The 24,185-nt window shown below is 36.8% G+C and overlaps 1 protein-coding gene across 1 annotated transcript in view; it reads right to left on the bottom strand.

Moving 5' to 3' along the window:
• Positions 1-24,185, bottom strand: part of ZDHHC2 (zinc finger DHHC-type palmitoyltransferase 2) — a 73,728-nt gene that overhangs the window by 15,611 nt on the left and 33,932 nt on the right. Inside the window, exons 4-9 of the mRNA XM_047716145.1 lie at positions 21,766-21,886; positions 15,321-15,390; positions 14,530-14,562; positions 7,802-7,922; positions 5,481-5,613; positions 87-213 (exon numbers count right to left, since the gene is read on the bottom strand). Coding sequence (XP_047572101.1) covers positions 87-213; positions 5,481-5,613; positions 7,802-7,922; positions 14,530-14,562; positions 15,321-15,390; positions 21,766-21,886 — 605 coding nt within the window. The remainder of the gene's footprint in view (positions 1-86; positions 214-5,480; positions 5,614-7,801; positions 7,923-14,529; positions 14,563-15,320; positions 15,391-21,765; positions 21,887-24,185) is intronic.

Genomic DNA, 24,185 nt, shown 5'->3' with positions numbered 1-24,185 from the left:
GAACAGGAATTCCTATGCAGGATTACAATTCTTCTGTCAGATTACTTTCACTGGTTTCAAGCCTGAATATTTTTACCACAAAGTACCTTGAAAAAATGGGTAGCAACCAGTACTTCTTTTCATCACCAAAAACTTGTCGCATGTTTTTACTGAAACCCAAGCTGAATCCATTCTTATCTGTTCCGTGTCGAAATACGGGACTTCTAAACGCCTCTACAAAAGACGGCAGAGCAACCATGTGAGTACAGAACATTATCTAGTGACCCCCATACATAGAAATTACTGGACTAAATGAGGGAGCTCTAAAAATCGATGGTGATCCTCTTGTGAATACTTATGTAATTATCAATAGCTCTGCCGCACAGACCCTCTATTCTGTTTTAAAATAATCATACAATTACATCTATTTTCCTTTTTAAAGAATCCTTTAACTATTACAGCAGCACAGTGCATTGCAAAAAAAAATTAGAAACACAAATAAGCAAATAAATTAAAACTTTAACGTCTTCTGGACCTTTTTAAGATAGGCGTGTGGATGGATAGATGAATGGATGGATGTAAAGATACACAAACCTACACAGTTTTTTTAACCAATGAGATTGTACTTTCCTCATTCTATATATTCTACAAATTACTTTTTTCAGTCAATAAACTCCATTTTCCAATTTCATTTAAAGTTTATCTCTTCCAAGCAACATTTTTTTCCAGCTGGCCAAAATTTACTGGCTTATGTGCAGAAGCAAACACTGTGTCTGGTTATACCGACTCTGCATGTGGAAGTCAAGGTTCAGAGAGGTTGTGAGGTGTGTCCAAGATCTCACAGCAAATAAATGACAGAGTGGAATGTGAACAAGGTGATCAGTGTCCCTTCCATTATGCTACAAATGCTTCTTAAATAATGCTGTCTAAACTTTTATTTGGGGAACATGAACAAACATAGACGTATAATGATTTTTTTTATCCATTATTTTAAAAAGAAAATTCTAACAGAGTCAGGGTACTACAAAAAATGCGACCATTTGCAAGATCCTTAGCATTTGTCACCCTGGGTTATATAGCTTTTAATATAATTATAGGACCATCTCATCCAAAGGAAGTCCTTTCAGTGTTACAAGTTAAATCTAGAAGTTCTCAGAAGTTAAATGCTTCTAGAAATAATTCATTTTCTTCTGATGAGCTATAATTTATCCAACATATAATTTTTTTAATTATAATTTTTATAATGTTATGTTAGTCACCATACTACATCGTTAGCCTCTGATGTAGTGTTCCATGAGTCATTGTTTGCATATCTGAAATCAGATACTTTGTCTAGAAAATACTGAAGTGTATTTGCTGTAGTAAGATTTCACCTGAATGTTAAAAATTAACATTCACTGACAATATACTATAATTAATCTTCACTACTATAATCATGGTGTCTCTCAGCTTGAGGTGTCCTTTGAGATCATAGGATTTATTAGTCCTGGTTGCATTCCCAAACTCCTAATCTTAGTCTAGAAGATACTACTTAGCTTAGTCCCTACTTCTCAAACCTCAATGCATATTTTTTGCTCCTTAGCTTTCTACGCTCTAGCCATGTAGTGTTACAAATATTTCTAGCTCTTCTCCTGTAGGACTTACTTTTTAAAAACTGCAGTGAAAGTCACAGAATATAAAATTAACCATTTTATTAGTGAGCAAATCAGTGGCACTTAGTACATTCACAGTTCTGTGCAATTAATTACCAAGTTCCAAAATAATCACATTACCCCAGAAAAATCTCCATATCCATTCAGCAGTCTCCCCCTAGTCCCCCTTCCTCTCATCCTCTGAAAATGACATTATGGATTTATTTAATCTGGATAGTTCACATAAATGAAACTATATCATATTAACCTGTTCAGATCAGCTTCTTACTTAGTGTGTTTTTGAAGTTCATGAATGTTGTAGTGTGCATCAGTCTCTCATTTCATCTTAGGCTGAATAATATTCCATTGTCTAGAAAATAGCACATTTTTTTGTCCATTCATCTTTCATGGACATTTGGATCGTTTCCATCTTTGGGCTATTGTGAAGAATGCTGCTATGAACACTGACTTATAAGTATCTCTTGGAGTCCCCGCTTTCAGTTATTTGGGGAATAGATCCTGCTGGGTCGTATGATAATTTCATGTTTAGCTTTTTGGGCAACAGCCACTGTTGTTGACGGTGGATTCATCATTTTATATTCCTACCAGCCAAGTGTGAAGGTTCCGATTTCCCCATGTCCTCAGCTACGCTTGCTTTCTATTTTGTTGATTTGGGTGGGAAGTGGTAGCTCTGGTTTTGATTATCCCGCCCTAATGATTAATGATGCTGAGCTGGGTTTTATGTGCTTTTTGGCCAACTGTATATTTTTACTGGAGAAATGTCTATTTAAATGTCTATGCAGGAGCACCTGGGTGGCTGAGTCAGTTGAGCGTCCAACTCTTTGTTTTGGCTCAGGTTGTGATCTCAGGATACTGAGATCAAGCCCCAGGTCGGGCTCCACACTCAGGGGGCAGTCTGCTTGACAATCTCTCTCCTTCTCTTTCTGCCACTCCCCGCTTTCTATCTTTCTCAAATAAATAAAATAAATAAATCTTAAAAAAAATAAATTCCTATTCAAATTCTTTGCCAATTTTTGAATTGGACTGTTTGTCTTTTTCTTGTTGAGTTGTATGATTTCTTTTTATATTCTGAATACTGGATCCTTATCAGATAAATTATTTGAAAATATTATTCTCATTCTGTAGGTTGTCTTTTTACTTTTTCCACAATATCCTTCGATGAACACATTTTTAAAATTTTAGGGGAGTCCAATCTATTTTTTTCTTTTGTTACTCATGCTTTTGGTATTATATCTAAGAATTCATTGTCATATTAAAGTCCTGAGGGCTTATCCCTATGTTTTCTTCTAAGAGTTTTACAGTTTTAGCATCATTTGTCAAAGAGACTATTATATTCTCCATTGAATGGTCTTGTGGTACTCTTGTGGAGAATCAACTGGCCAAAGGTTTATGGCTTATTTCTGGATTTTTCATTCTATCATTCTATTCCATTGGTCTATATCTGTCTTTGTGCCAGTACAACACTGTTTTGACCCCTGTAGCTTTGTAGTAAGTTTTGAAATCAGGAACGACTTTATTTTTTTCATGGATACTGCTTTGCCTATTTGGGGCACCAAGCAATTTCACATGAATTTGAGGATCATCTTTGTCATTTCTGCAAGAAAGGCCACTGATACCGTAATCAGGATCCCAGTGAGTCTACATCACTTTGGGCCATACTGCCATCTTACCAATATTAAGTCTTCCAATATATGAACATGGGAAGTCTTATCATTTACCTAGGTCTTTAATTTCTCTCAGCCAAGCTTTGTAGTTTTCAGTGTCCTACTGTTACACCTCCTCAGTTATATTTATGCCTAGGCATTTTACTATGTTGGATGCTTTTGTAAATGGAATTGTTTCTTTCATTTCCTTTTGGATGGTTCCTTGCTAGTGTATGGAAATACAACTGATCTCTTGCATATTGATCTTAGGCAACTTTGCCAATTTTGTTCATTGGCTCTGTTTTTATTGTCTCTTTAAGGTTATTTATATAGAAGATGATGTCACCCGCAAAGAGAGATAGTTTTATTTCTTCCTTTCCTATCTGGATGGCTTTATTAATCTTTCTTGACCAGTTTTCCAGACTAAATTTTCTAGTACAGTGTTAAACAGCACTAGTCAAAGTGGCAGTCCTTGTTTTGTTCCTGGTCTTAGGGGGAAGATTTTTGTTTTTCGCCACTGAGTATGATACGAACTATAGGCTTCTCAGAAATGCATTTTATCACTTAAGGCTTGAGGAAGTCCCTTGTGTGGAGGAAATTCCCTTGTGTCCCTAGTTTGTTAAGCGTTTTATCTTAAAAGGGTGATGAATTTTGTCAAATACTTTCTCTGCATCAGTTGATCACATGTTCCTTCATTCAGTTAATGTGGTTAATGGATTTTTGTATATTGAAACACATTTACATTCCTGGAATAAATCCTACTTGGTCATGGTATATAATCCTTTTTATAAACTGCTAGATTTGCTTTGCCAGGATCGCATTGAGGATTTTTGTATCTATACTCATAAGGGATATGGGTCTACAGTTGTCTCGGGTGTCTTTTTTTTGGTTTTTGGTATTAGACCGATGCTGGCCTCATAGAATGAGTTACAAAGTGTTATCCTCTCTTCTAATCTCTGACAGAGTTTGAGAAAATTTTATGTTAATTTTTTTTTGGTAGAACTCCTCAGCGAAGCCATCTGGTCCTGGGCTTTTCTTTGTTGGAAGATTTTTGATTACTGATTCAATCTCCTTCCTTGTTACAAGTCTGTTCAGTTTTTTTTTTTTTTTAAGATTATTTATGTGTGAGAGAGAGAGAGAGAAGAGGGAGTGGCAGAGGGAGAGGGAGACAAGCAGGCTCCCCACTGAGCAGGGAGCCTGACTCCAACTCTGGGCTGAATCCCAGGACCCTGAGATCATGACCTGGGCCCAAACCAAGAGTCTGATGCTTAACCAACTGCGCCAACCCAGGCACCCCATGAACTTTTGCTTTTAAAATTCTCTATTTCTGTTATCTCCTTTCTAATCTTTATCATTTCCTACCATTTGCTGGCTTCAGATTTACTTTGCTGTTCTTTTTGTACTTCCTTAAGCTATAAAGTAATCGATTTGACCTACTTCTTTTTTAACAGAATCATTTATAGCTAGGTATACATTTCCACTGAACACTGTTGTAGCTGCGTCCCATCTCTGTAGGGCTTTTTTTTTTTTTTTTAAGATTTTATTTATTTATTTGACAGAGAGATCACAAGCAGGCAGAGAGGCAGGCAGAGAGGCAGGCAGAGAGAGAGGAGGAAGCAGGCTCCCCGCTGAGCAGAGAGCCTGATGCAGGGCTCGATCCCAGGACTCCGAGATCATGACCTGAGCTGAAGGCAGCGGCTTAACCCGCTGAGCCACCCAGGCGCCCCTCTGTAGGGCTTTTGAACATACTCTTTCCCCGCCTGAGATGTTACAGTTTTTACCGTGACTGACTTCTAAGGTTTAATACTTGTTGTTTTGGTGAGCTCCTTCCTGACCACTCTAACTAGGTTTCCTTCCACAGTCCCCAGTCCTTGATTCACAGCTCAGCATCCCATTTGTTTCCCAGATAGCACTCTGCATTTTGCAATTACTTTTATGTTTGGTTATTGATTTTTTGTGTCCCTCACTAGACTATTTTGCCCTTGTTCACCACCGTATATACACAATGCTTTACACACAATGGACAGTCAATAAATATACAGAACAACTGCATTTGTAGGTGTCTAAGTTGCCACCCCACAAAACAGTATGTGAAATAAAAATGATATTTACCACATCAGGACGGGTTGGCATTTAATCATATGGCAACTTTTGCTGAGTATCTATGTCTTTAAAGTTCTGTTAACTACAATAATTGAATACTCACCTAATGTAGATTTATTTTTGCTGACTAGCCAACAATGATAGCCAAACAGAGAGGACAAGCTGACAGAAAACATAGCTGCAGCAAAGAATAAAAACATAATATGGAACTTGGCTTGAGTATCGGGTAGGCCATTCTATAAAAAAAGGAAGAAAATAAAATGTTTTGTCAAAGGGATAAATATTCCCTACTTTGTAAGTAAGAATTTGTTTTTGCTCTACTTTTTTTTGAAATTTAGATATGGAGAAAGATACATGGCTTTATGTTAAAACTTTGAGGAAAAATGTATGATGTAAGATTAAAAATGTTTACTATTAATGAATACAGATATAAAAATATTAAAATTTGGGATATTTATTTTGTTTTTCATAACTGAATCATAGAAAAATTATAGTAGTACATGTGTAAACTATAACACTAGGAAGCAAGATAAAAGGAACTATAAAATATAATTTTTAATTTACTTCCTGAAAATGTTTTGTTAACACACTATAGCTTTACAAATGTTTAAATAGTTTTATTATAATGCCTGAAAATGAAGGTTAATTGGCACAATTAGTTACTATACTTATTGATGTTTTAACATTACTACAAACAACAGCATCAACTACAAGAACACATACAACAACACATACACAATAATGCTTCAAGCTATTTTAAATAATAGCATCACAGGAAAGATCAACACTAGTGCATAACAATGATCTAAAACAAACCTTACAATATCCAAGTAACAGAACAGGCTTTCTCAAAGCAAAACCGGTTTTATTGTATGTATTGTCCAAGGAGACCTGAACACACTCTAGAATGGCAGGCTTGCACTATGGACACTTAGTAAAGCACCAGAGCTGCTAGCAGGTGTCCCCTTCTGATAGGAAGGTCATACTATTTCAATATTCTCTGCTGACACAGGTCACCAGCTCTCACTCATAGCTTCTGACAGCACAATTCTCACAGTGACAACTGGACTGGTCATTCCTTTACATACATATTTATGGTTTGGAACTAAAACCATCCCCAGGAATGAGAAGCAGTGAGGTAATATCCTTTCCGACCTTCATTAGGGATCATTCTTCATGCTGGACAGTGAGGTATTCCTGAACACTAGCAGCAAGTCCATATACCTGTATATTTCTAGGGCTTGGCAAGGTAAAGGCATTCAGTAAATCTTTAGTATTCAATGTGGTTCAAATCTGACCTAAATTATCTAGGAATTTAGAAAGTTCTTACCATAATAAAGGATAATTTAATAAAACAATAAAGAAATCCTGACCTGGGATAACCGTTTATTTGTCTGTTTGTTTTGTTTGTTTTTTACCATTGTTTGGGGTCCACAAGGAGTATCTTTGTATATTTATAATACTTGATTTTAATTTTGTTTTGCTTACATATAAAATATATATCCCAAAAAATAAATGAACTACTCAAAGCCTAACCAAGCAATACCTAGTAAAAACTCAGGATTTTATAGACATAATTGTTCCAAAATACAGTCTTTATACACAAAAAGAAAACACTTCATTTTTTGAATACTGAAAAGAAAACTTCAAATATAGTCAATTCTCATTACTCACAGTGGCCATGTTCTATAAAGGTGCCATGAACACTGAATTTGTAAATATGGAACCACCGCCCCAGGGAAAATACAGGCTTAGGCTCCTATGAGCCTCCAGTCACAACCAATCAATACTCAACCCTGTCTTACGTGTGCTTCTGCTAAAAAAAAAAAACTGTATTGACATCTTACTTAATATACATTGTTGATTCACTACTTAGAGCCAATAAGCAGTGTAACTCGTGCCTGCCGGAAGCTTACCTAACTCATGTATTTTCTCCATAAGGTACATTACGGTCTTCTTTTGCTCAGGAACACCAGGAAGCACTTCAGTGCTATGCATGGAGACCATTTTAAATAGCAAAATCATCAACAAAAAGTACAAAAAATGCAAAAAATGTGACACTAAACAGACTGAAAGCATACTTGTTTATAGTAATGAGAGATCAAGAAGAGCAAACAAGAAGGCAGTATGTGGTGGCCTTGTTTGATCTCAGCTGGGAACGTGCGCATGAGCGGGTCAAGTTTTTCCCACACTGTGCACGTCTGCAAAGGATCACAAAAAGCTCTGTGAGCTCTGATTTGGGGATTACAAATGTGTTTCAGCAAGTAAGAGAATTCACAAACACAGAATCTGTGAACAGTGAGGATTGACTACATATTTAAATGAACTCTAGTCTATAAAATAAGTATCTGAAATAACTCAATTACTGAAAATCTAGTATATATTTTTGTATACCAGAAAAAAATCACCAAGGTATTGACTTACTGTCCAAAATTTGATAAAATACTGCAAGTCCGTAGCAGCAATAAAAAGGCAGTAGAGCAGAGAATAAGCCAAGAAAAGGAGGAAAAATTTATAATTTGAAAATCCAACACAATTGTTCACCCTGTTAACAAAACAAAAACAACTTTTCAGTGAGTTGTACACTTTTCACCTACAGTCTGCATATGCTCATATTTAACACAGTATTCGGTTTCCTCTCCTTTAAAATTTATTGGCATTTCTTTAAGCAAGACTCATAACATTTCTTTTCACATGCAAACATTAAAAAAATCCATTTCACTAAAAAGGGAACTTGTGTTTAGCTTTTTAAGTTTGATATGTGATACTGCTTTAATCGACCATGAACCACATAACTATATTTCATGTCCAATTATGTAAATAGGCACATACCTAAAAACACAGAGCTGGTGAGAAAACTAATGAAGTCAGGCAGATAAAAATTTATTAAGTTCTTTGTTACCTTTGGATATGATTTAATTTAATTTAATTTATTTATTTGACAGAGAGAGAGATCACAAGTACGCAGAGAGACAGGCACAGAGAGAGAGGAGAAGCAGGCTCCCCACCGAGCAGAGAACCTGATGCGGGGCTTGATCCCAGGACGCTGAGATCATGACCTGAGCTGAAGGCAGAGGCTTAACCCACTGAGCCACCCAGACGTCCCATATATGATTTCTAACTATGACTGGGTAATTTAAAATCTTCCAGATTTCCCCGAATTAGATGAAATATCTTTGTAAACTACTTGAATGTCATCAGCATACTACTGAAGCAACCAAATTATCCAGGGAACGTTTAAGAAAAAAAATAGGATTGAGATCCAGACAGTGAGAGTCATAATGTGCATCTAACACTCAATAATCATGTGGCCTTGATCAAGCAAAATAGTCTATAGGGATTTCATTTTCCTTATCGCAAAACAAACAATCCAGACAGCTGGCTCTATATCCTTTGATTCTAAATGGGGAGATCTGTAATTCTCAGTTCTCACTCTAAAGTTATTATATTTTGGAGAGGGGGGAGTAAGAATTCAAACTATCATATCAAAAGGTATAAATACAAATATAACACACTTTACAGTCACACTTTTCTATCAAAAAAAATTTTTTTGCCTTTTGATAAAGACTACGAAATTTCAGGCTGAGCTTGTGCACGTGACACAACACCTAAGTGGAAATGGCGGGTGTCTTCACGGCTGAGGTAATTGTGGTAACTAGCATAATACGTCTACTGCATAGAACATACACATACTCCTCAAACTTCTTTGTCTTACTCTAATGTTAGCAAGGTAATCTCAGTCTCTATTGACTTTGCTAATAAACTGAGACATTCTTCTTTTTAGATTTTTAAAGTGAATGTACACATGAAAAATGTTTACTCAACCATGCAAGATAAATGAGCTCCAGAAGTCTGCATGACACTGTGCCCATTGTTAACAACAGTGTGCACTTAAAAATTTGCCTGTGCCCCTGAAACAAATAATACATTATACATCAATTTAAAAAAATTTGTGGAGAGAGTGTCATGTAAGTGCGCCCACAATAAAAGAATTTTTTAAAATATTTTATTTGACAGAGAGAGAGACGGCAAGAGAGGAAACTCAAGCAAAGGAGTGGGAGAGGAAGAAGCAAGATTTCCGCCAAGCAGGGAGACCGATGTAGGGCTAGATCCCAGGACCCTGGGATCATGACCTGAGCCAAAGGAAGACGCTTAATGACTGAGCCATCCAGGCGCCCCTAAAAAATTTTTTTAATTAAAAAAATTGAAAAGGTAGACATTTATCTGGCTTATGAATAAACTGAAAATCTGGGGGAAAAAGAAAAGTGCCTGCATCATCTACCTCAAATAAATAAATAAATAAATAAATAAATAAATAAATAAGGTAAAGGGACCAGGATTAGATTCAGTAACTTTGGAACATAAGGGCATTTTATATGGCAAATAAGCTCATAAAGAAGGCAAAAATTGTAGGTACGTGTGATATGAAAACAGTGACGATTCTAGTATGGGTGCAAACCAGTTACTGAGGTTGCCTTCTGTGACATCTGAATGAAATAATGGCAAGAAATTAAACTACATAATTCCAAACAAGCCTAGTCTAAATGCATTCTGTCTCCAAAGGATACAGGATATTCCCTTCGCTTGCTTGGGTTGGTTTCCAGAGGAGAGAATGCATAGACATAAGGTGGGGAGCCATACGTAACTTTGGGCGAGCGGGCTGAAGACAATGACTTTTAAGGACTGGAGGAAAATAAGGGATAAGAAAGATTGTTTTTCTTTCTACGGGAATGTAAGAAAGAGCTTTTGTATGAGATGACACATAGCATGTTTATAAAAAGTAAAATGATTTTGAGTATAGATTTCGTGACATCTAATTTACTTTAACGTCTATCTAGGAGCATGGTATAATGTAACCTTATCTGTTACTTGGGAAACAGAAAATAAAGTCAGTAAATAAAAACCAAGTATCTTAGAGTTTGATAGGTACTTCACACTTTAAGAAATATAGTAAGAAAATGTCTCTTCATACAGGTGAAATGTTTTAACTCCCTACTGTTTTATAGACTCCGTTTGAAAAGGAAGAGATGTATTCTGAGTTTGAATGCTTTTATATGGAGAAATAAAACATGCTCAAGGTTGGGGCGTCTGGGTGGCTCAGTGGGTTAAGCCGCTGCCTTCGGCTCAGGTCATGATCCCAGGTCCTGGGTTCGAGCCCCACATCGGGCTTTCTGCTCAGCAGGGAGCCTGCTTCCTCCTCTCTCTCTGCCTGCCTCTCTGCCTACTTGTGACTTCTCTCTGTCAAATAAATAAATAAAATCTTTAAAAACAAACAAACAAACAAAAAAAAAAAACATGCTCAAGGTAAATACTCCTTATATGCTGTCTAAAATTCAGTGCAAATAGGGGCGCCTGGGCGGCTCAGTAGGTTGGGCGTCTGCTTTTGGCTCAGATCATGGTCCTAGGGTCCTGGGATCCAGCCCTGGATAGGGCTCCCTGCTCTAGGGCTCCCTACTGGGCGGGGAGCCTGCTTCTCCCCTTCCCTCCACCCCTCCTCCCCTGATGCTCTTTCTTCCTCTCTCTCTCAAATAAATAGATGAAATCTTCTAAAAAAATTTTTAAAAATTCAGTGCAAACAGCAACTGGCCCTGTTTCAGGGCAATTGCTTTCTGATTCTAAATGGGAAAAAGAACACAATAAAGGAAAAAAAAAAGAAGAAAAGAATGTGGCCTTTGGAGTCCAAAAAACATGCCATGTGACGTTAAGCCATTCTTTAGCTTTTCTGAGCTCTACTTCCCTCTCCTCTTTAAAATGGGACAAATAATTTCTACAATTTCTGTCACTTTTATAAGAATTACAAATTTTTCACACATATATAGTTTTTAGCACATTATAGGCACTCAGTATGAAGCTAAAATTATTGGATTTGGTAAGTGTTATCTAATCTTTGGCGAGCATGTCAAAACATATCATTAATGTAATTAATTAATGAATGAAAATTTTGTATTAAAGGAAAAACTCTTTGAAGAGAAACCCAATAAAGCAAATACTACAGGATTTCCATTTCAGTTAAAACACCAGCGTGAGGTCAGTCCCCTGCTCCCAGATGGGTAGTTTAACTGGTCTCAGCAGATATGATGGAGCCACTGACAAGGAAGCACAGTTTTCTGCTTTTTCAAATACTCAAAGTTGACAGATACTGAACTTCAAAATTACACACAAGACCTGCATAATGTTACCCCACAGTTTGGGAACACCTTGAAGATCTTTTAATAAAAGACTGTTATAGTGACATAATATTAGGCTACGAAAAAGATTATTTATATCTTGATATGGACAATTTTCCAGGATATATTAAGAGGGGAAAGAAAAAGACACAGAGTCAGTCCATAGTGGAACTGTAAGGGCTTATTCAGCCAGAGTGATTCCATCCAGTTAAACAGTGATTTTGTTGTTTATGCAGTAAAACTTAAACTGTCCTGGGCCCCCTTCCCCCCAGGGAACTTACTTAAAAGCAAGTCCCGGAAAACAGTCCCAGGTAACAAAGCCCAAATACAAGGGTGGGTCACTCCAGGTGGAGACATCTAATCAGTGGGGGCGCATACTGTCTCCCTAGCTACCAAGGAGTATGGGCCCCGCCCTTTGGGCGCCTTTTGGGCTCCCATTCTGACCAAGGTAATAGACTAGTTCAAATATCTACTATAGGGTAAATTGTAATTTAATTGGTCACTTATGTGTGACCTAGCATGACTGTGCAGCTTTCTCTGTGTATTACAATCTCATTGGCCACCTGTGCGTGGCCAGGCCCAACCACATGGCCTTTGCCCTTAAAAGCTAGTCTGTAAGGCAGAGAGAGGTCACCTCTTTGTAAGAGACGGCCCTGGCCGGTCAGTTTGATTCTCGATGCTTGGCACGAAATAAATCTTTGCTTGACCTTCGCTCTGTATCAGTCTCGTTCCTTTGACCATGGACCCAACAGAACCACTTGTGTTAAAAAATGCGTAAAATATTTGTGTGTGTGTAAAACATGTAACACACACATACACACTTATATCTGAAAAGTACACGTGAATTTGGCAATATGTTCCTTGTGAGGAAGAGAAGGAGCAGCAGGGGGGGCTAGAAAGAACACTTGCCCTTTTTTAGTTTTTGAATTTAGAACCATGTGTATATACTAAGCATAATTTTTTTAACTTAAAGTTTAAACTTGAAAATTCAAACACATAAATAAAACGGCTGCTCCACTCAGTGGGCACCAGGTGAACATGAGGCCCTTGGCACCAAACCCTTCCATTATCCACCTGGCTTACTGCCTTCTGCAAGGGCCCAGGGGAGCCGAGACAGAGGCCGTGGTGGCAGCTGCAGCAGGAGACGCCCCAGGGCAGGGAAGCAATGACACAAAGTTGAAAGGTACTGCAGTCAGTTCATTCAACAACTCCCACATTGCCCTAAAGAGCAAGTGTGCTAACAGGGAGCCTATGATTACACAATCTACACCCGGTTTTAAAACCTCTAGAGCCTTCTATCTGTTCCCCTTCGCTTATTCAACAGGATCTGTCAAAATCTGAAAGATGTCAAATTATGCTGTAAGTCTCTGATAAAGGCAAATTAATGGCAGATGTAAAAAGTTTGCTATCAGAGTGAATTATTATTTCTTATTTTTGTGCTTTACTGAGGCTAGCAAGAGCATGTCACGCTATAGGGAGGTGTAAAGCTTGGCATTAATACTGGTTGTGACCCCCTCTCCGTTCCTTATCATCTTCATCTGCTATGACTTTAAGTCAGAAAAATTGAAGTCATCTCTATGGCCCTGATTTCTTTTCCACTTTCCTTCAGAAAAGAAGGGTGTCTTTGCATGCGTTCCCCCGAGAGCAGACCGTGAGACAAGAACCTGGATACAGTTTATCTGAAACAAGGAGGGGAGAAAAGCCCATAAGGCATGTGTTGTTGGCCAGACCCTCGTTGGTTGAGGGTGGCCTCTAGAAGCATTCGCACCCTGGCACCCCTGGGCTGCCCGGCTTACCAGGGGCCCCAGACTCCTCAGGTGGAAAAGAGAACCCTCAGGCAGAGAAGGAAAGAAACAGTGGGGCCTGAGTCAGGGAGCCCCTAGGGGTACGGAACTATCCGCATCAACAGAGGAATGTAAGGAGGATTAAGAAAACTTTTAATAGAAGATATTGAGGGTGGGGGGCGGCTACCTGCTGTGAGAGAAAAGAGAATGATTGAAAGCATGAGTAAAGCAAAAGATAAAGCAAAAGAATGGCTACAAATGACTATTAATACCAAGCGAGGCTTTCATTGAGATCTTTCTTTGAGGAGAAAATTACTCTGACAGGAATTAACTGGCCTGAAATAAAGAAGAAAATACAGCAGGAGAAAAGGAAGAGGTATCTAGAGAGAAAAAATAAGGTAAATCTGACATGCACCTATTATTTCCTGCAGCTAACGTAATTATTCCCTGTGTTTCCACCTACACCCAGCACTCATTTGTGAGCATGTCTGCTTTTCTCTAGGGCAACCGGTGAAAGAAGGCAAGGCTGGTAGAGTCATCACACCTAGCGTCCAAATCCAACCTGGCTGGCAACCTGAGCGTAGTTGTCACTGATATGTGCACGTGGAGAAGAGAAATTACAGGCAAAGGTAGAAAAATCAACCTTCATTAGTTAATTAGTGCTTTTAAATCATCCTCCGTTAAGGTGCCTGATCTAAAATTATCTTTTAAAATATTAATGAGTTCCAAGTGAAAACCCTTGTTTAAACACATATGTATTTGTGTATTTGCTATTCTATCCTCAATGTCAAGTTTTATTTAAAATAAATTGCTAAAGCTTAAGATGAATTAATTTGTTATTCAAAACTTCCAGTGAAGTACTGTGTATAATTTATGAATACATTTTGGTATAATTTCTGGGAAGTGTTTCAGAATCTCTGTGTTTATGCATGTGCATACAAAGAAAGCCATTTGTCCTAGGCAAATATGACAAATTAACTTCTATGTTGTTAGTCTACCGGTTTTAAAATTATTCTATGGAAATTCTCCCAAATAAAATCTCTTTTGAGCTAATTCAGCAAATACTAGAAACTAAATCTGAAAGTACTTTCTGGGTCAGCTAAGGCAAGATTTCATTTATAAAAAGACTTACACAGATAAATGATTCAATTTACTAAGTTTTAAGGGACAGAAACGTGTTTAAGTATAGAGCCATACTCACCACGGGCAATGATGGTCCATCTTCAAAATACATCTAAAAAAATAAACACACACACACACACAAAACTTAACACCTCATAAAATTTGAATCCCGTTAAGTATAAAAAGGAAGTATGAAAGTTACTTAGAAGGAGTTGAGGCAAGTAAAATATTGCAAAATTACTTATCTAAAAATTAAACAAATAACAGTAAAAATCCTCATGTCAAATAACCACTATAGTCAATGTCAGTTATGACATATAATTATAGAATTTTCAAAATCTACATGCTTCAAAATAGAAATAAGAAAACTCATTTCCGAAAAAACAATTCAATATTAACACACAACTACCTTATGCTGAAGAAAATGCAAAACGCCAACAGACTTACGGAAAGTCTGGATAAAATTTTACCTTTAACATCAATCTTTAAGCTAAGTAGCACAGTCCTTGTGGTATATTAAGTACCTAACAATATCTGATTATCGTGAAGTCTTATGAGCTCTCTTTATAAAGGTAAAAACAGAGTCACAGAAGTATTTAGTAAACAGAACTAGCCAAGTCTGAGCTGCCCAAACTCAGACACTTTTTCGCGTCAGTGTGAATCTGGGGAAAAGGGGCAATTAGGCGACCATGGCCCTAAGCCCCACTCATATCAATGCAAGGGACTGTCTGGTTCTATGTCCTAAATAAAGGTCTCAGAAGCACAATTAAGGGAAAAAAGGAAATAATCTGGAAAATAGTGAGGAAAGAAACAATATTAACTAAAAAGAGCACCAGCATATAGAGAGTTGGAAGGAAAAGGTTTTCTTACTTATCACAGACGGAACAGTGATGGCAGCGGTCTGGTTTTATGAGTTGACATCTGTCACAATATCGGATTGCTAGGGACAAAAAACTCCACTTAGTCTTAGATTTAACACTGAATTGGATATACAATTAAATGGCTTTTATCAGCTCTCCAAATTTAACTTCTAAAAAAGCAAAGTGAATTTGAATTTGATAAAAATGAGATAGTCTACTGTGTAAATATAAAAATAGAATGACTTGCCTACTGCCTTAGTTTTCTTTCTTTTTTTTCTTCCTTTCTTCCTTCCTTCTTTCCTACCTCTCTCTCTTTCTTTCTTTTTTTAATCTCTACACCCAACATGGGACTCAAACTCATGACTCTGAGATCAAGAGTCACTCACTGCTGTGACTGAGCCAACCAGATGCCCCCAGCCTCAGTTTTCTAAAAAGTTTCTCAAGAATAAAGAATCTTTGGGGGGAATTTTTCTAAGGCATTCCTAATTGTCAGTAATGATAGTGAGGCTCACAGAGGGTGCAAATATGTCCATTTCTATCAAAGCAAACAGAATGTCTCCCTCAGGTAAACCAATTTCTTTCCTGTACCCTACCAGGAAAAATATCTGAAGACACAACCACATTTTACCACTTTTATGAGAAACACACTTCAGAAATTTGAATTGTGAATAAACTCTATTAGTTGCTTAAATTCTGTTGGCTGATACAAGATTAAAAGTGAGTATTAGGGGGTGCCTGGGTAGCTCAATGGGTTAAGCCTCTGCCTTTGGCTCAGATCATGGTCTGAGGGCCCTGGGATCGAGCCCCACATCTGGGTCTCTCTCAGCAGGGAGCCTGCTTCCTCCTCTCTCTCTGCCTGTCTCTCCGCCTGCTTGTGATCTCTCTCTCTCTCTCTCTGTCAAATAAATAAATAAAATCTTAGGGCGCCTGGGTGGCTCAGTGGGTTAAGCCGCTGCCTTCAGCTCGGGTCGTGATCTCGGGGTCCTGGGATCGAGTTCCGCATCGGGCTCTCCGCTCGGCGGGGAGCCTGCTTCCCTCTCTCTCTCTCTCTGCCTGCTTCTCTGCCTACTTGTGATCTCTCTCTGTCAAATAAATAAATAAAATCTTTAAAAAATAAATAAATAAATAAATAAATAAATAAAATCTTAAAAAAAAAAGTATTAGAAGAAGTTATTTCCAACACTGAATTTTAATTCTTGTAATGGAAGTCCTGATCCTTTCTTCTCTAACACAGATATCAAAGGCAATTACAGATGTCTGATTTGGAGATGTTATTTCATTACACAGACATCTTACAAGATGCAAGCAACCTACCAAAATTATAGGAGAACAGTAATTAGGTACACCACGGGATCAGCAAAAACCCAAGTAATGAATTTAAAATTTGGAAAAAGTACTTGCAACAAGTAATTTCCACTGTTATAGTAGCTAATATCATGTTCTCTGAAAAAGGCAACAGTTGCTATCAACTAAGATTAGGATGAGCTTTTTTCAGACAACAAGACCTATATGGAATTGTTTTCAATATTCAAATAAGTTCGTAATCATCCCCCTTACAACTCTCCTCTTTCAGGAACTACAGAAACTAATGGCATGGCTGAGTCATATCCTGAATGAAGACGTCTCACAGCTACATTCCAGGGAAAGCGACATGGTACCATTGGCTCATGTGAAGCATTAAAGTGTTAAGGTAGTATTATCCAGAAGAAATAGAATGTGAGCCACATGTGTATGTTTAGATTCTCTAGGAGCTATATTAAAAAAATAAAAAGAAACAGGGAAATTAATTTTTAAAAAACATAATATTTGAATTAATATATCAAAAATATTACTTCAACATGTAATTAATACACAAACATTAATCACATGTTTTACATTTTTTATACCAAGTCTTTGAAAACTACTATATATTGCTTTATGGTTGCACTTTAAGTGGTGAGTTTCGTAGGCTATGCTTGATTCTCTCCAGATGGTGATTATCTCTACTTTAGAGCACACTGGGGTTGGGGTGCCTGGGTGGCTCATTGGGTTAAGCCTCTGCCTTCAGCTCAGGTCATGATCTCAGGGTCCTGGGATTGAGCCCCGCATCAGGCTCTCTGCACAGCAGGGAGCCTGCTTCCCTCTCTCTCTCTGCCTGCCTCTCTGACTACTTGTGATCTCTCTCTCTGTCAAATAAATAAATAAAATTTTTTTAAAAATTGGTTAAATTTATTAAAAAAAATAAAACACATGGGTAAAAACAAAACAACAACAACAAAAACAAAAACAAACCTTCTCAAATCAAAGTGGGTAATAACTCACAGGAAATCAAAACACAGTAGAAAGAAACTTTTTGTTTATAGTCTTTCATAAACAGAAATTTAGTCTCTTAGTAAAAACAAAACAAAACAAAACAACCCCCACAATTCCATTTACAATTGCACCAAAAATAATAAGATAACTAAGAAAAAACCTAACCAAAGAAGTGAAACACCTGTATTCTGAAAAGTATTAAAACACTGCTGAGAGAAACTGATGACATGAAGAAATAGAAAGACATCCATGCTCATGGGTTCGAAGAACAGTGTTGAAATGTCTATACTGCCCAAAGTAATCTACATATTTGATGCAATTCCTATCAAAATAAAAACAGCATGTTTCACAGAACTAGAACAAACAATCCTAAAATTTGTATGGAACTACAAAATATGTGAATAGCCAAACCAATCTTGGAAAAGAAAAGCAAAGCTGGAGGCATCACAGCACCACACTTCTTGTTATATTGCAAAGCTGTAGTAATCAAAACAGTACGATACTGGCACAAAAAGAGACAAATAGATCAATGGAGAAGAATAGAAAACCCAGAAATAAACCCACAATTATATCATCAACTAATGTATGACAAAGAAGGCAAGAATATGAAATGGGGAAAAGACAGTCTGTTCAACAAATGGTGTTGGGAAAACTGGACAACAAGCAAAAGAAAGAAACTGGATTCTTTTCTTCTACCATACACAAAAATAAACTCAAAATGGATTAAAGACCTAAATATAAGGCAGGAAACCATAAAAATGATAAAAGAGACCACAGGCAGTAATTTCTCTGACATCGACCATTGCAGCTTTTTTTTTAGATACGTCCCTGAGGCAAGGGGAACAAAAGCAAAAATAAACTATTGGACTACATCAAAATAAAAGCTTCTGCACAGTGAAAGAAATAATCAACAGTAGGGCAACCTACAGTATGGAGGAAGATATTTGTAAATGACATATGTGATAAAGGTTTAGTATCCAAGATATATAAAGAACTTCTATAAATCAACACCCAAAATACAAATAATCCAATTAAAAAATGGGCAAAAAATATGAACAGAAATTCTCCAAAGAAGACATCCAGAAAGCCAACAGACACATCAAAGGATGCTCCTCATCACTTACTATCAGGGAAATGCAAATTAAAACCACAATGAGACATTACCTCACACACCTGTCAGAATGACTAACATAGACAACAGAAACAGGTGTTGGTGAGAATGTGGAGAAAGGGGAACCATTGTGCACTGTGGGTGGGAATGCAAACTGGTGCCGCCACTGTGAAAAACAGATAGAACTGTTCCTCAAAAAGTTAAAAATAGAATTACTCTACCATCCAGCAATCGTACTACTGGATATATACTCTAAAGAATACGAAAACACTAATTCAAAGGGATACATGCACCCTATGTTTACAGGACCATTATTTATAATAGCCAAGTTACAGAAGCAGTGCATATGCCCATCGACTGATGAATGGATAAAAATATTGTGCTACACATATATACACAATGGAATATTACTCAGCCATAAAAAAGAATGAAATCTTGCCATTTGCAAAGACATGGATGGAGCTAGAGTATATTATGCTAAGTTAAATAAGTCAGAGAAAGACAAATACCATATGATTTCACTCATATGTGGAATTTAAGAAACAAAGCAAATGGATAAAGGCAAAAAGGAAAAAAGAGAAAGAAACAAACCAAGAAACAGACTCTTAACTATAGAAAACAAACTAATGGTTACCAGAGAAAGGTGGGGGGGGTGGGTAATAGGTGATAAGGATTAAGGAGGGCACTTGTCATGATGAGCACCAGATGAATAAAATAAAAACTAAAAAAAATTTCCATGTGCCATATCATATTCGACTAATATTATCCCGCTGTAATTTAAAATGAACCACGGGCTTATCATTTAAAAGCTCCGAATAGTCAAGGCGAATTTTAACTGCCTTGTTTTAATTTTTTCAGTGTTTATTCAAATATTACTTATGTAATTTAAAACCTTTTGGGTAATGTTGAAAAGAAAACATTATTAATTTCTGTGTGCAAAATGATAGGCTCCATCACCTCTGGCTGTTACCTATTAGTCAAAATCCAAAAAAAAAAAAAAAAAAATTGTACAAAAAAATCAAGGCCAACACAGAGCTAAAAATTAATAAGAACAAAAATCCAAAACAATATGATAAAGTTTTGCGATCCCTGTAAGAAAGCAGAAGATGGCTGGATCAGAAGAAAGTTCGGGACAAACAGGCAAGATGATCAGACTTGTTAATACCCTGCTTTACTATGCCCCAAGCTCAGGTGTGTATATGAATTTTCCCCTGTAGGGCAGTACCACCTTAATCTAGGGAGCTGACATTCTTCTCTCTTGGGTTTGGAGGAAGTACTGTACTTCCTACTTAGAATGGATCGTAAAATCTTAAGTTATATTACCATCCACTTTGTTCAGTTCTCTCTATAAAATATAGTGCACATGCACATCACCTGAACTGTTCAGTTGCTGGTCCACAGAATTTCTCAGGGTGAGGAAGGCAGTTTTCCAAAGAACCCAAGGGTCTTGGCTGGGCGGGAGGTGGGAAGCACCTCTCTCACAGTCCTGCCTTGGTGGGATTGTGGTCACTGCCTTGTGTTTACCTCTGCACTCTACACAGTCCATAGGGGGATCAATCAGACCAACATAATCTATTTATTACACTTTGTGTCTGCTTTAATTTAGTCAGTGACTCTGGTCAGTTAACATTGAATTTGCAGGCATCTGGAATGTTTGCACTAAAGATATAAACACAGATTATATTACGAGACCCAGATTATATGCCACACTGTCACAAATCTTAAGAACCCTAAATTCATCTCAGGAGATAGGGATCCAATACCTAAGAGGAACAAGAGACTGACAGTCTTAACATTACGTAAACTACATGAAGGGTGACTTTTAAATCCAAAGTGTAGTTATTATTAATGGGAATGAATACTTAGTTATGGTGTGACTTATGCTTCCTCCCTTCCTCCAAATCCAGTGTGTCAAGGGAGACAGTAGAAGAGCCCTGAACTCAGAATGAATACAGAGACTAGTTTTTCATACCTGATACTGTCATGGTCATTAACTAGTTTTGGAAACCTGTGCAGGAATTTATTTTTAAGGGGCTTAAATCTCCTCAATATTTGCCTAGGCTTATATAGGGTCAACATACATAAACGTGTATAAGCACAGCTCTGTCTTTGTGGGATGGAACTGGTGGCATGAAAATTAAATCAGGGAATTGCCACTTGCCCATTGAGAAGCAGGGAAAACAAACAGGAAGAAACTGAGACTTTAACTTAGATTCAATTATGATCCTCAAGCGAGTTAAGAAACAAGGATAAGTAGTACAAGAATATTAATGAGATACTTTACATTCTTTTTTCCATGCTAGATCTTTGAAACCAGTTATGTATTTTATACGTATGGCACAACGCAATTTGGAGTGGCCACATTTTAAGTGCTCAACAGCCGCTTAAAATGTGCCACCAAAGTGGGTGAAACAGGCCTAAAGTTACCAAATTTCTGGGTGAGCCTTGGTGGACAAATATCAGTAGTCTGTGTGTGTCCATTTTAAAGACAATTCTTTAATTAGATAGCTGATACAGTACCTAAAAAAATCCTGACCCAGGTAAAAGGGATTTATTAACTGAATTACATTAAAAAAAAAAAAAGCAGGGGGGAGAAATGAAAATTACCTTACCTTCTAAAGATAAATTATATTACTACCTTAAGTTTTATACACTTTATACAATGACTGCTTTAAATTTATGTAAAATTGCCAATGTTATATTCATTATAGATACTGCTCCCTTCCATTAAAAAAGAATAGGAAGATCTATCATTAAAACTTTAAAAATCAATACAAGTACAAATCAAGATTTCAGCAGTTCTAATATCTCCTCTGAGTCCCAAGTAAGTGACTAGAGAAGCCACAAGAGAATAAACATCAGTGTGGATATGGTTGAGATCTCCGTGCCACACTGTTATTCATAAGCCTGTTTTATGGAATTGTGTAGGAAAGATTTAATAACCACCCAAGACAGAACCCAATGATTTTCAATGAGGGTTTGACATTTGCAAGCATATAAATACGCTGACAGTCACCACAACAATGGTGCCAAAGCACTCATTCTGGTGTACCTCCAGACATGGTCCTGGTATAGATGGGAAGATCTTTGGCGGCTCGCCTAAGAACTTCCTGATGGGCTTCTCCTCTTGGCTCTCTCTCCAACAATTCTTTCTCTGCATAAGAGAGATGGAACTGTGGAAAAAAATTAAGCTTCAGTCAGTGTTCTCAAGAAATAGCACATTGGTGTACTATACCTACAAAAAGGTATACAAAAAATATTAATGATATCTATCATATAGATTCAGAGTGGTAATGGAGTTGGAATCTGGGCAAGTCTGTTAATCTGGTGGATCCTTAGCGGATGCATCTAGAAAAAGGGAGTAATTAATAATACCTTAATACTTAATAATACTTCCACAGATGTCTGTGAAACTCAAGCAGAATAGAGTATGTAAAATTGTCTTATAAACTGTAGAGTTCTACCCCAATATGAGTTATATTAATAAATGAAATAGCAAAATAAACAAATTTGACTCAATGGGTAAATTTTTCAACTGGATATTATTAGGAATAAAAATAGAAACAAACCCATCAAACATATTTTCTCATGTAAATGAATTTTAACTTAGGGATAATCATTACATGAATTCTCTAGCACTCAAAAGAACTAATCATGCATTTTACTTCTTAAACTGCCAATCTGGCCTACCCAATTAAAAAACACGTATTTGAGAAAAATCAGATTGGTTTGTGCTACACACACACACACACACACACACACACCAATCACAAAAAAAATGTTTTAGAAGTCTGTATAAAAAAGTATAAATGTCTTCCAGGAGACACGTACAAGGATATTTACAGCATTGATGTTTGAAATGTAAAAAATTAAACACAGCCCAAATGTCCATCAAAAGGATAATGGCTAAATAAATTGGAGTATGATATATCCTCATAATTGAATCCTATATTACACGGAACAATTAATGAACTACAGCTATTTGTTGTTGTTATTTTTTTTTTGAAGATTTTATTTATTTATTTGACAGAGACACAGAGAGAGAGGGAACACAGCAGAGGGAGTGGGAAAGGGAGAAGCAGGCTCCCCGCAGAGCGGGGAGCCTGACGCGGGGCTCGATCCCAGAACTGGGATCCCAACCTGAGCTGAAGGCAGATGCTTAACAACTAAGCCACCCAGGTACCCCAAACTACAGTTATTTGTAACAGAGAATCTCAACATACTGTTGAACAACAGATCACTTTATAGAAAATATATAGAAGGATTCCATTTACATAAAATTTTAAAACCAGAAAGGTATACACTATGGGGATACACACACATACAAACACACACATATATGAGAAAATTATAAAGAAAAACAAGAGACTGATTAACACAAAACTTCAGGAGAGTAGTTACTTCTAGAGAAATGCAGGGAAATGCAATATGAAAGTACATAGGTAATACCAAAAATATAAATAATGTTTTCTATAATACTTGAGTGACTTTAGGTATTTTCATTTTATTATTCTTTAAATTGTGCATTATATTTTTTTTATGTATGATATAGTTCACCTTTTAAGTCTTAAAAAAGTGATCTAATTATGTCAGTGAAGGAAAGAAAAACAATTTGTTGAAAATGAGGTCATGATGTTTGAGCCTAAATCTTTCTCTTTGGAGAAATAAAAATTAAAAATCTTTGTTTAGAGGTTGACAATTCTATTGAGGTTATTTTAAAAAGAAAAATGAATCTCCAGTTTTCAAATGTAGATCATTTCTAAGTTACCATAATATTTCCATATGCATAACACTTAGTTAAATATACTGTAAAATTTCAGACCCATTAAGGGAAAGTAAAAAATTTTCTCTAAGTATACATTTACATAATACAAATTATTCTAAATTAGTGTATCAAATTTACTGGCATTAAACTAGTAGGTAGGTTATAGTTAAGTCTTTAAGAGTTTCTAAAGCAACTGAAAAAGGTATTCTCCACATTAAATATTCCTTCCATTATAAATCCACATTTTCTTTCCTACTAATTAATTTCATAGTGTTTCAAAATTAGACTTCAACCGGTCCTTTCTCAAATGAATACAAAAAACAAATAAATGAAGGTCACATTTACAAAGGCATAGTGCATTCTTTCCATCAGTTGCTTTTCACTTGCTTGCTACCTTAAATCTCAGTTTTAAAAAATGAGTAACAGCGGGGCGCCTGGGTGGCTCAGTGGGTTAAAGCCTCTGCCTTCAGCTCAGGTCATGATCTCAGGGTCCTGGGATGGAGCCCCGAGTCGGGCTCTCTGCTCAGCGGGGAGCCTGCTTCCTCCTCTCTCTCTGCCTCCTCTCTGCCTACTTGTGATTTTTCTCTCTGTGTCAAATAAATAAATAAAATCTTAAAAAAAAATGAGTAACAGAACTGAAAGATTCCTTAGATGTTTAATGCTTTTATTAGTAAATAAACACATGGCATCAGGTCCAGAATACCAAA

The sequence above is a fragment of the Lutra lutra genome, chromosome 2 (assembly GCF_902655055.1).
Source record: "Lutra lutra chromosome 2, mLutLut1.2, whole genome shotgun sequence".
Classification (NCBI taxonomy): Eukaryota; Metazoa; Chordata; class Mammalia; order Carnivora; family Mustelidae; genus Lutra; species Lutra lutra.
This window is presented reverse-complemented; position numbering and strand designations above follow the sequence as displayed.